This window comes from Amyelois transitella, chromosome 21 (assembly GCF_032362555.1).
Source record: "Amyelois transitella isolate CPQ chromosome 21, ilAmyTran1.1, whole genome shotgun sequence".
Taxonomy (NCBI): domain Eukaryota; kingdom Metazoa; phylum Arthropoda; class Insecta; order Lepidoptera; family Pyralidae; genus Amyelois; species Amyelois transitella.
This window is the reverse complement of record NC_083524.1, coordinates 492,879-506,994: the sequence shown is the minus strand read 5'-3', so window position 1 is coordinate 506,994 and position 14,116 is coordinate 492,879. Positions and strand designations below refer to the sequence as shown.

The following is a 14,116-nucleotide window of genomic DNA, read 5'->3' as shown; positions in this document are numbered from 1 at the left end:
ACGTATTTGTTCGTGTCGACGCCGTTAAGAAGTCACTTCAATCACCATACGAAGGCCCTTATCGTGTTATCAAGAGACTAACGGACAAGTACTACACCATTCAACTACCGGATCGCGAGTCAAACATTTCAATAGACCGACTCAAGCCTGCCTACCTATTGCAAGACGACGACATCGCAAATTCATCAACAATGTCAACACAAGTTCAAGCGCAAGCTACACTAGGTCAAGGTCAAGCTATCACTAAGGCACAGGCGCAAGAAAGTACCTCACCACAGAAAATTCCCGCTCCGGTTAATACGAGCAACATGACGCCACAACAAACGGATAAGAAAACTCGTGTCGGCCGTGCCGTCAGGTTGCCGGTACGTTTCACTTGAGGGGGAGTACTGTGGCTACCAGCATACTTACCATCAAGTACCAACATACTTACCAACAAGCTTACCTTACCGAATAACAAGAACAACAGTTACCTTCACAATATTTACCATTCAATTACCAAAACATTACCAGGATATAATAGATATAATACATATATATATAAGAGATGAATAAAACAAATCAAGCACTTTAATATCATGCCGACTTCGTTGCCCAGAAACCAGAAGAAGCTAGTTCTGAAAAGAACTGTTTTGTGAGCGCGTGCACATGGACATGCCACACATCGTGCATCAGCAGTTCTTCCAGGCAGCATCAGCATCTTCACACGCCAATTGTTCACACTGCATTATTGTCCATCGGATCTCCGTCCGAAACAACACAAGTCAAGAGTTCGACGCACACACTGCACTTCGCGAGAGCATCACGAGCGCGACCTCACGCCGCAAGTTCAAATTAACACTGAGGCGGGGAGCAAGCAGCAAGACGGTTTTATACGCAAGCAAGTTTCGCCCAACAAACATCGCGTGCACACCGCACGTGGCGCCCTCGGCGCGCCTGCGGCCGCACCGGGCGTCACAGAAACTCAAGCTCGACACGTGTAGCGGAAACGAGACGGAGCTATCCAGACTCAAGAGACAGCAATGCAAAATTCTCAGAAATCTATGCAAATCAATTTTATTATATTTCTCAGCTTCATTCTTAGCAATTATTTTTACATATTGTAGTCGAGCTTCCACGCCACCGCCTTGCACGTTTGTAGAAAGTGGGGAAAAAATAAATTCACACTGGCAACACCATCCCCACCTCACAGCCGCCCGGTTGGATCTCGTCATTCCGTGTTTTCGTGCTCAAGCCTTCGCACGTGTACTACTATTTTCGAAATCATTATGCCGAATAAAAGGAAACGTGACAGCAGCAGTGAAAGAATCCACAAGAAAATAAAAAAGCTTAAATCACAATTAAAAGAAAAATCAAATAAAAAACGTAGGCGTTTAATTATTTACTCGGACAGCGACAACTCAGATTATGAACAAGAAGGTGAGTTTATTATTTTACTTCATTTTACCCACTATTTTGATAATAGTGGTTTTTATTTTACGTAATAGTGGTTTTGATATTAAAACTTAATCTACCCACATATATATTTTTTTTTTTTCTCTGTTCTGTTAAAATATTGTATGCATAAAACTTTTCTGTCCTGTGATGCGAGACGCCATATGGGCCATCTCTTTCACGATATTAAATTATCAATGAGCGCAATAACGTTACAAATACACCAAAATACGTATGTGATGCGAGACGCCATCTGGGCTATCTCTTTCACAAAAAATACGTAAAAATGCATTTGTGGTACTGCGAGACGCCATATGGGCTATCTCCATTACGTTTAAACAAATGTTTTGTTGTAGGAGCCGATTTAATTCACAGTGCTAATGACGTACTGTCAAGCCCTACTACAACGAATTCCAATGAAATACCCTCAACTTCCCAGGCAGTGGAGAATACAGATTCAGAATTAGACAACGAAATTCTTGTTCTATTGGGTAGCGCTCCTAAAATTGATAATAAGTTTGGCAAACCAACCCACAAAGACTTGGCGTCTAGATGGCAAGACATCCTGTCGAAAGGGCTTTCCAAAGATGAAAAAGATAGATTATTAAATGAATATTTAATACCCGAAAATTGTGATATGCTTGTGGCGCCATCGCTTAACGCGGAGGTAAAGGTCGCATTAGCCGACAATATGGTAAAAAGAGACTCTTCTCTATTAGCTAAACAAAAACAGTTATCTGTAGCTATAGCTGCCATTAATCAAGCAATTGAAATGACAATCTCGAAAGAAAGTCACACAAAAATTTTAAAACCGCTGAGCGATGCATGCCGATTGCTGTGTGATAGTCACTTCAGTGATACGAGAACACGCCGTGGATTTGTCATATCTTCGATAAACCAGGAACTTAGAGAAACTCTTACGGAGTCAACCCGAGACAAATTACTTTTCGGAGAAAACATATCTGAAAAATTAAAATCAGCAAAGAATATAAAGAGGTCGGCAGCCGATCTTAAACAGATCAAAAATGATAGGTATAACATATTTAATAAAAATAATTTTATTAAGCCGAACAAAAATTCCAAAGCTCGTTTAAACTGGAAAACGATGCCTCGGAAGATAACTCCCAAGACGGAATCGGGCAGAACGCGCCAACGCCAGACTTCGGCCAACGACTTTCAACAGCGGGGACGTCGAGATCGGGAGACATCGGAGCGAACAGGGAGCAACAGGAAGCGCTAAAAGAGGTATATTCAGGGCGTCTTAAGTTTTTTATCTCGAAATGGAAAGATATCACACAAGACTTTACAGTTTTGTCTTGGTTAAAAGGATATAAAATCCCTTTTAAGTCTACTCCTTTTCGTACAGGTACTCCTAATGTAGTGCCCAAGTCAAATGCAGAAGACAAATTATTTGTCAATTCTATTAATTCTTTATTAAAGATACAAGCCATTTCAGAATGTAAACATGTGAATAACGAATTTATATCAAGTGTGTTTTTAGTACCCAAACCGAACGGTGACCACCGTTTTATTTTAAATTTAAAATGTTTAAATAACTTTGTTACAACTTACCATTTTAAAATGGAAGATTATAGGACAGCGTCCAAACTTATAACAAACGATTGCTATATGGCATCTTTAGACATGAAGGATGCCTATTTTTTAATACCCATAGATATAGCCTTTAAAAAATTCCTTAGATTTCAATATAACGACCGTTTGTATGAATTTAATTGTCTTCCATTTGGTTTATCTACAGCACCGTATGTATTTACGAAATTGTTAAAACCTGTGATTGAATTCTTGAGATCTAAGGGTTTCATGTCTGTAATATACCTAGACGATATTTTTTGTTTGGGTCGTACTTATAGAGAATGCCAGAAAAATGTGTCTTATACAAAAAGTTTACTTGAACATCTCGGATTTCTAATCAACAATCAAAAAAGCTGCTTTACACCTAGTAAACAGTGTAAATTTTTAGGTTTTATTTTTGATTCCTATGACATGGTTTTAAAACTTCCCGAAACCAAGGTTAACAAAGTTAAAGACCAATTGATTAAGTTAAGACGTGTCAAAAAGTGCAGGTTACGCGATTTTGCAAAATTCGTAGGTTTAATAACATCAGTTTGTCCAGCTATCAGTTACGGTTGGCTTTATACTAAAGTTTTTGAGCGTCATAAGTATCTTTGTCTTCAAAATAATCCTAGCTACGATCAAACAATTAGTTTACCCGAAACACTAAAGCATGATATCGATTGGTGGCTTGATAATATAGAATCCAGCGGGAATCCGTTTAGATTCAATCAATTCAAACTTGAAATATTCTCAGACGCATCTACTAGCGGTTGGGGAGCTCATTGCGATGATAACAAAATCTATGGATTTTGGAAGGATCATGAATCAAATTTGCATATAAATGTTTTAGAATTAAAAGCAGCTTTTTTCGGACTGAAAACTTTTGCAAAAAATTTGTCTAATTGTGAGGTATTGTTGAGAATTGACAATACTACTGCTATCTCATGCATCAATCGAATGGGAAGTGTTCAGTACCCTCTCTTTCATGATATAGCAAAAGAATTATGGCAGTGGTGTGAGAAACGAAACCTTATAATATTCGCATCTTATATAAATACACGTGACAATTACGAAGCTGATCGGTTGTCGCGTAAAAAATTTACGGATACCGAGTGGGAACTATCTAACGAAGCTTACCTTAAAATTGTACAATCTTTTGGCAAACCAGACATAGATTTGTTTGCAAGCCGCTGTAATTCTAAATGCACTAGGTTTGTCTCCTGGAAGAGTGATCCAGATGCGTGGAGAGTAGATGCATTTACTATTTCTTGGTCTAAACTTTACTTTTATGCTTTTCCCCCGTTTGCACTTATACAAAAAGCATTACAAAAAATAATAGCAGACCGAGCTATAGGAATAATTGTTGTGCCATATTGGCCAACTCAACCGTGGTTCCCGGTATTGAAAAAATTGATCGTCTCAGATTTCTTAGAGTTTGGCCCGAGTATTAACTTGTTAAAATCTCCTTACAGGTTGTCCCACAACATGAACCAGACACTCATTTTAGCTGCCGTGAAATTATCAGGAACTCGTTATTACGCAAATCCTTAAATGATAAATCTATCGATATAATTTTGTCTTCTCTTACCGGTAATACATACAAACAGTATGATTACTGTATCAAAAATTGGATTAATTATTGCGAATTGAATAATTTTAATTTTTTAGAGCCATCTATTGCAAATCTCATTAATTACTTATCTTCACTCTTTACTAACGGGGCACAGTATGGTACGATTAATTCCCATAAGTCGGCAATATCTTTGTTATTAGGATCATCTTATCTTAACAACGAGAGCGTGAAACGATTTATGAAAGGAGTTTTTCATCTCAGACCTACAGCTCCCAAGTATAACTTAACGTGGGACCCAAATATTGTGCTAAATTATCTAGCAATGCAATGGCCTAATGAGTCTCTGAATTTAGAAAAATTATCAAAGAAGCTGGTAACTCTTCTAGCGCTGGTGACTGCACACCGAGTACAAACCATTTCTTTAATAAAAATATCTAATATAGACGTAAAAGAAAATGAAGAAGTTATTATTAAAATTCCAGACCGTATTAAAACAACACGTGTAAATTCAGAGCAACCAGTCTTAAAATTGCCGTTTTTTACCGAAAACCCACGTATTTGTCCAGCTACATGTCTCATTTTATACATGCAAAGAACAATTAACCTTCGCTCATCCGATGAAGATAGTTTATTTATAAGTTACCGGAAACCTCATCATAAAATCACATCACAAAGACTTAGCAAATGGATTAAAGATACATTGCAAAAAAGCGGTTTAGATACTTCAGTTTTTACAGCGCATAGTACTCGGCATGCAGCCACGTCTAAAGCTAACGCACTAGGGGTTAGTCTAGATGTGATTCGCAAAACGGCGGGTTGGAGTGAATCTTCTTCGGTATTCGCGAGGTTCTATAACAGAAACATTGTTACTTCTACGAATCAATTCTCAAAAGCAATTCTCTCCAATCAACAACATTAATTGTTATGTTAAACATATGCCGTTCTTAGAATGATAATTAATATATTAGGGTTTTTGTTTAATGTCAATTGGACACAATTAATAAATATTGCTGATTTTTCATAATTTTTTATATTCTTTAAACATCCTACAATATGTAAAAATAATTGCTAAGAATGAAGCTGAGAAATATAATTAATGATCAAACGAACTTACCTGTACGTGAAGTTCGATCATAATTATATGATCAGCTTCATTCGATGCAATTATTAATAACCCTCCCACATAGTTGATTGTCCCACCCAGCATTATGAAAAATCTAAACATGCATTTGGAATATGTTGCTTTGAACTAAATGACGAGATCCAACCGGGCGGCTGTGAGGTGGGGATGGTGTTGCCAGTGTGAATTTATTTTTTCCCCACTTTCTACAAACGTGCAAGGCGGTGGCGTGGAAGCTCGACTACAATATGTAAAAATAATTGCATCGAATGAAGCTGATCATATAATTATGATCGAACTTCACGTACAGGTAAGTTCGTTTGATCATTAATTATCCTCAAAAACTTTTCGATAGATTTCTACTTGTAAATACAATCACACCATTGGCTATAATTCGATATTTCTGATTTGTTAAAAATAATCTCTCTTCTTCATTGGTAATAATTCCGTATTTATGATTCGTCCTTGCATTTTCCTTTGTAAATAGTTTTATATAAATATGTCCAACTTTTGTAAATAAAGCATTCCATTCTCACCTTCTGAAACGGAGTATTATTCTACTACTACAAACCCTGGAGAATCTCTCTCTCTCTCCAAATGTGAAATATTTGTAATCGAGATTTATACTATTTTGCTATTAGTTGAGTTCGCGATGATTGACAGTTGTTGCGTGATTGGCTGTTGTGACGTATGGCATAGAGATATCGCCACACGCTCATATTCGTGAATATCATGCAATACGTTTCATTAATGAAACGCGCGAGTCTTCGAATCTTATCGAAATTATTAATATTTAGCGCCCGAAACGCTAAGTTGGCAGCACTAAAAACAAAACAAAGCTGTCACAGTGACATATATTCTGACATTGGCATTTGCTTTTTTAAAGCTGCGCATAAAATACCAGTATAGGTACTCTGTCTAAGATCTACCCTGAGAGTTAAGGTTCGTACGAGTTATTCGATCAAAAGCGTCTATAAACACGAATTTATGGTGTCGTGATTAGTGCCATCGTGTCAACACTAGATGGAGCTTGTTTTAATCACATTTCACATATAAATTCGCATTTACTTGTTCGACTCGTTTGTTCGAGTAAAATTCGTACTAATAACCTCCTTGTTTATAAAAACCAACCAAACGCATGTTAATAGACTGTATAGAAAAAATATACAATTTATATCTAACTTATAGGTATATCAAAAGGAAAGGTGACTGTCTGACTGTACCTACACTTACTAAGGAATACATGAGACCATCTCTTACTAAAATATAGAGTTTGCGACATACAAACATACATACCATCACGCCTGTTACCCATTAAATAATAAAAATAATGAAATCAGGAGCAAACACAAGTACTTACCTATAAAATAATTTCCCTCTGGTCCACGTGTGCAAACCCCATATTCATAAATTCTTATGATATAATTTGGACAGGAATGAAGGGCCACCGTTAATTAGTTTCCCAAATCCCTAATTATCATTACCGTAGACTTCAGATATAAAAGGGTTTTTAGGGGCACCGGGTTTCGATAAAAATATATTGGGGTTCATGTTATTTTCGAACCTTTCAGTCTGTTTGAGATGGCCATCTATCCCGTTGGGGATAAAAACTTCATTTAAGTATGTGTTTATATAGAATGTATTAAATTACATATTATATTTTGTAGTTTCTTTGATCTAAGATATGAAGGCCTCAGTGGCGCAGCGGTAGCGCGCAGGCAACGGAGGTCGCGGGTTCGAATCCCAGCCAGTACATGATGAGAAACGGACTTTTTGTGATTGGCCTTGAATGTTTATATATAAGTACCTACTTATATATTTTTATTATAAAATACAGTATCGTTGAGTACGTACCTATCTCGTAACGAGGCACAAACTTACTTCGAAGCTAACACAATCTGTTTAATTTTTCTCGTTATATTTATTTGTTTGTAAAGTCTTTATTGCACATTAAAAGAAATGTAACAAAAATAGAACATTCATTGAATATAAAAGAATATGTACAATGGCGGACTTATCCCAATCGGGTCCCGTTTTTACCTTCTAATCACGGAACCCTAAAAAGGTAAATCCATCACTATCAGTTGTCTAAAAGCAACTGCTATCAAAGTTGATGACTATTTGATGTCGATTTAAAATTCGGTTTCAACCGACAGATTGGTTCGATGCACTAACGGAAATACTAATTGGCAGTTAATTGGTTCCATCCAGTCGACGTAACTAAGTATAATGTCACTATCAACATACATTTGACATACATACATTCATATAATCAGAATCAGCAGTCTTGAAAAGACTGATAGGCCACGTTCAACTGTTTGGCTTAATGATAGAATTGAGATTCAAACGGTTGCTAGCCCATCGCCTGGAAGAAGAATCCCAAGTTCATTAGCTATTCCCTTATTCGCCTTTTACAACATCTATAGGAAAGGTATTGATCTATTCACTGGGAACCACACGGTAGTATAATACGTTATACTAATATAGGTTAAGAGTACCCGAAGCCACTGACCTTGCATGAAGAGAGTTATGAACGTGGATCAAGCGAAGGAAGTATGCAGAGATCGTGGCAAGTGGAAAGTTGTAGTCTCTGCCTACCCCTCCGGGAAAAGGCGTGATTTTATGTATGTATGTACTAATACCTAAAACAAATTACGTGCTATCCGAATTCCTGGTTGAATAGATATGCTAATAAGGCTGTATTCCATCAAGGCACAGAGCAAGACCCTAGTGTCGGGAGTGAGGATCTGCGCTCTGTTTGATCTCTAGCTTTGTTTTAGAGTGACTTTAGACTCAGTTTAAGAACACTCAGAAACTTAGTAGTCGTCTATAGACAGCCTCTGTTACTGTTTTTCATTAAAATATGTTTTTATCTATGGTTAACGTGGAAAAATACATATCAATCTGTCGCTGGCTACTGTTTTATTTTTATAAGGTTATGGGCCCAGTTACTGCCTTTGTGACGCAGCGAAAGCGCTTCTCTGTGACACCGGAGGTCCCGGGTTCGAATCCCAGTCACTTTTTCTGATTGGCCTGGGTCTTGGATGTTTATGTATAAAAGTATTTATACTAAAATATAGTATCGTTGAGTTAGTATCTCGTAACACAAGTCTCGAACTTACTTCGAGGCTATTTCAATCTGTGTAATTCGTCCCGTATAAGTATATTTATTTATTATTAGCTTGGAAGTTAAATATGGCTGCAATCCATACTAATTAGAATGTTAGTTAGTAATAAGCTAAATAACGACTAAACCAATTTTGATGAAATTTGGTACATAGATAGAATAGTATCTACTTATATACCTTTTGGAAATAACAAAGGTTCCTTCTTTCTGGAAATTTCCACGTGAGCGAAGCTCCGCGCAAAAGCTAGTCGCGTTTAATATATTTTACCAACGCACGCCTTCCTCCGCCCGCGCATACAATGTTTGTTTTTCCGTAACGCAATCATTCACAAGCAAATTTATTAAACGCTTGAACACAATATTATATGTCCGGACAAGCAAAACGCAAATTAAAGGCGTTTCAGATGTATTGCTTTTTACGCGGAGGCATTGCAAACACACAGAAATGAATGCCCGTAAATTATTTTCCCGTTTCCGAAACACGGATATTATGGGATGGATGGATTTGACACAATGTTGTGAAATCAAAATACATACATACATTATAGTCACGTCTATATCTCTTGCGGGGTAGACAGAGCCAACAATCTTGAAAAGACTGAATGGCCACGTTCAGCTATTTGGCTTAATGATAGTATTGAGATTCAAATAGTGACCAGTGAAACCAAAATATATGACAATTATCTTTACTAATATTATAAAGCTGAAGAGTTTGTTTTTTTGAACGCGCTAATCTCAGGATCTCTTGGTTCGAATTGAAAAATTATTTTTGTGTTGAATAGACCATTTATCGAGAAAGGCTTAAGGCTATATATAACATCACGTTGCAACTATAAGGTGCGAAGAAATAATGGAAAATGTGATAAACACGGGGAAAATTATTCACCCTTGACGGCTTCAATGATGTCCAAAATAACTATTCCACGCGGACGGAGTCGCGGGCACATCTAGTAATGAATAAAATGTTTGAATTTGGGACGCCTCTTTTTTGCCTCGCCTCGTCTTTTTTCACAAACTGCAATGACCAATGACGATATTGAAAAAAAAAATAAGATATTATTTTTTTTACTTTGACCATGGATCCTGATATTGGGGTAGTCAGGTATTTACTAGAAACGATTCATATCTGGCCTCCGCAACCTTTGCAGTGCGACCTAACCCGTATTGGATCGATCATGGTCACACATCCAGTTTCCTGTGCAGGTTTCCTCACGATGTTTTCCCTTACTGTAAGAACATCGGTTAGTATTCAAACTAATGTTCATAACTTTGAAAATAGTTATTGGTACATGGCCGGTGTGGGATTCGAACCTGTGCGCCACACATTTTAACCGGGCACCTTACCTATTCGACCACCGACGCTCTGTACTTTATATGTAGTACCCGGTTGACCGAGCTTTGCTCTACCAGAGATGGCGCTGATATAGTTTCTTAAAACGCGGTTTTTAAATGTTTATATATCTTGAGAACCGAGCTTTTCTCGAACCTAGGACCGATTCCTTGAGCCGAAAAGCCCCTAATCTGTAACTTTCATGAAAATCGTTGGAGCCGTTTCCGAAATCCTGATTATATATATATACAAGAATCGCTCGTTTAAATATATTAGATAGATTCATCATATTTAATGTAATCTGTGTGTAGCGGCCGTTCAGCCTCCATAGACAAACAGGCTCTTTGACTTAACTTTTTAGATCACCAAAACTGACTGACAGACTTATGTAAAAAGGACAATCGACACTAAGACAAAACGACGATAAGACGCACCTTGAACAGGCAACACTCTGTTTTATTTAGACACGATCTAACAGACCCTCGGCCCGTTCACTGTGTAAGACATATTGACGACATATCACGTAAAACAGGCATAATATTTTATTTAACCACTAGAAACTAGGGTCTGGATTATCTGACACCGTTAACATCCTATACTTGACAATAAAGTGTTATCATAGACTTTAAATAATTGGTTGCAATCTAGACAGAAAAAAAAATTACAAATTAGTTTTACAAATTAAATTAAATTAAATTAGTTACATGTTAGAATACAAAGTCTACTTGATATTATATTTATATTTACAATATAATCTATGATCATACATACATATAATCACTTCTTTATCCCTTATTCACTTCGTTAGCCTATTCCTTAGTCGCCTTTTACGACATCCGTGAGAAAGAGATGGAGTGACCCTATTCTTAAGTAAACCGAGAACCACATGGAATCTATGATATTTTAAATAAATGCCAAAAATGTAATGTAATAGTGTAAATTCTACGCGAACACATTCGAAAAAGCTACAAATTACGTATTCAGTCCAGTATTTAGATCTATATTGGCAATGGGTAACCGTAAAGGCTTAACTCGATTTAAAAGTTAGTGTCGCCCACGAGAGGAAATAAATACCTATATAAACTGCACATTTCAATATGCTACCTACGTTTGCAGTATTGAGAGTTACGTCTTCTGAAAATATATAGGTAAATATGTTCACATGATTTTGCGCGGTCATTTCAAAAACTGTCCATAAATTAGGTCTTCCTACGCGCGTGTAAAGATTTAATAATATAATTCGAAATTTATTTTTCTTAATTTGCTTTAATACCTAAAAAATACATAATCACGTCGATATCCTTTGGGGGGAAGACAGAACCAACAGTCTTCAAAATACTGATAGGCCACGTTTAGCCGTTTGGCTTGAGATTCAAATAGTGACAGGTCGATAGTCCATCGCCTAAATAGAGAATCCCAAGTTTACAAGCCTATCCCTTTGTTGGTATTTACAACATCCATGGGAACGAGAAGGAATGGAATTCTATTCTATTTTTTGTCATTGTTTAGAGTTGCGATTTGCCAGAAACCACACGGCAACAAATAATTTACAAAACAAATAAGAATACTACTAAACGTGAAGTAAGAATTCTGGAAAATTGTCATATCTTACCAAAAAATATCCTATACTAGCAATCCCAAGTTTAAAATGAAAATAGTGCTTATACATTTATTGATAAGCTATTTTGTTAATCTTTATGGAATTTCGTAAAAATAAGAACCAAAGTAGAAATATATTACCTACCTTTCATCCCGGAAAAGTAAATAAAGGGAGAAAAATGAGCAAACAGTTATTGATTTTTACATCAATAAAATGTTATATTATTCCTTACACGTCTTACCTACTTCTCTGAAGCCGGTGAAACTGATTTGATGCTTGCCGTAAGCGGATTATAGTAGGAACATGGGTAGTGTGTATTGTATACCTCGTGTTTCGCAACTTTTTTTATTAGTTAATGCACTTATTTTGACCTCAATCAGCCTAATTGTAAGTAATATGGGATCTAAGGTAGTGCATGCCTATTCACTCTTATCTTTAGGTATAAAAAAAAAGCCTAAAAATCCCTTAGTTGTAGCTATCGGGGAGGGAATTTCATTTTTTTAACCACGTTTAATCATAGTCGCTTTAACAATTATCGTCAACTATGTATACATTACCGAGTAGTTCCCGGCACTTTAGAATAGTCGTAAAAGGCGACTAAGTAAAAGAAAACTTGGGATTCTTCTTTTAGGCGCTAGGCTAGCAACCTCATTAGCAGTCACTATTTGAATATCAATTCCAGCTTTAAGCTATACAGCTGAACGTTCCCTTTGTCTTTGCGAGACTGTTGACTCTATCTATACCGTAAGGGATAAAGACGAAATTATATGCATGTGTGTATGTTTGTAATAGTGTTTATCGACAGCGCCATCTAACTGGTTTTTCATAACTTTTTAGTAGTGGACAACCAACGGTATGTATTGACTGCGTTGTAGTTCCACATATTTGCACTAGATGGCTTTGTTACGTTTTACCGATAAGCACTTTTTATACGCTATGCATTTCCCAAAAATATTCTAAAATAAAACATGTGGACGACGAACCCACGCTTCTTTTATTTTCTATCCAAACCAAAATATCCAAGAAATTGCTTGACATTTCTTCAAATTATTATATATATTTTTTTTAGTTGACGGCCTCTGTGGCGCAGCGGTAGTACGCACTGTCTGTAACACCGGAGGTCCCGGGTTCAAATCCCGGCCAGGGCATGAGTAGAAAAGAACTTTCTCTGATTGGCCTGGGTCTTGGATGTTTATCTATATAAGTATTTATTATTATTGTGATGTTGTGATTGGTTAATAAAGTACCAAGGAGTGGGGAGTGTCGGCCATTACCGATATACGACGGTGCGGGCAGTCGCTTGTCACCTTTGGTGTGTATAATAATACTTATGGTGTTGTATTATTCTATGTCCTTACCAACAAGTAAAACAGTGGGACACCACAAGTGGCGACGAGGATAAATGTGAGTACCACACATAAATATTGAAATACAAAGTACTTAATAAAATAAATGTGAGTCAATACTAAAAAAAGGAAAGAAATTACCAACAATCTTTGTATTACTGTGATACACACTGTTTGAATTCAAAACATTAACCATGGAAAAGTATTACGATGCATCAGCTCGGAAAGTTGAGGCAAAATAAACATATGACGTGATGATACCTAGCATAGTGAATTTTTCTCAAGTACCTTCAAATCCAGTTTGATAATAAAGAATGTTTATATTTTGTATGGAATATTTTAACTGTACCTACATTATTATATAATTGATATAGCAAATAACATTCTTCGTTTTGGTTGATAGTTTTCTCGGTGTGTACCACAGTGACTTTATTTTCCTACCTACCAACGAATGCATAAGCAGCGGCATGGCGGGCCAGCCTCAGCTGATTCCATCTGGGGCCGATGAACGTTTCTTTTAGATCTGGCATCACAATGACAATGGCGCCTTTCGTTTGCTTATTGATATCAAATAAAATGACAGTGACATGCCTTATTATTAAAGTCAATTAAAGTGACTATTATAAGTTATTATACTTCTTCCGGCACAGGTAAAAAAAAAAAAAAAAAAAAAAAATTAAATAAATAAAAAAAAAAAAAAAAAAAAAACTTGGCAGTTGCCCTATACATATACATACAAATACACATTTTTGTATGCGTATGTGATTGCGACTGATAACCACTCAGTAGCAGGGGCGTGGTAATTACTGGTGTGCACAATTGGATAATTATCAGCCGGTGCTAATAACAAACGTTGAAAACTTCTTTCTCAGTTGAAAAAAATAATAATAATTATAAATTGGAAATTAGGTGTAGATATTATTTAGTTTTCCTGCGATTTGTACATTACAATACAACCGTATCTGATATTAGTTTTCCATTTGGATTGCAGAGCACCCCAAAATGTCTCAG

At 36.5% G+C, this 14,116-nt stretch overlaps 2 protein-coding genes across 2 annotated transcripts in view; one reads left to right on the top strand and one right to left on the bottom strand.

The window, feature by feature from the left end:
• LOC106140036 (phospholipid-transporting ATPase ABCA1) overlaps positions 1-14,116 on the bottom strand; it is a 262,166-nt gene that overhangs the window by 118,391 nt on the left and 129,659 nt on the right. The gene's annotated exons all lie outside the window — the stretch shown is intronic.
• Positions 30-2,674, top strand: LOC132903110 (uncharacterized). The gene is made up of 2 exons (XM_060950468.1): positions 30-1,419; positions 1,791-2,674. Exons 1-2 carry the CDS (start codon positions 1,269-1,271, stop codon positions 2,672-2,674), a joined length of 1,035 nt encoding a protein of 344 aa, XP_060806451.1. The 5' UTR covers positions 30-1,268.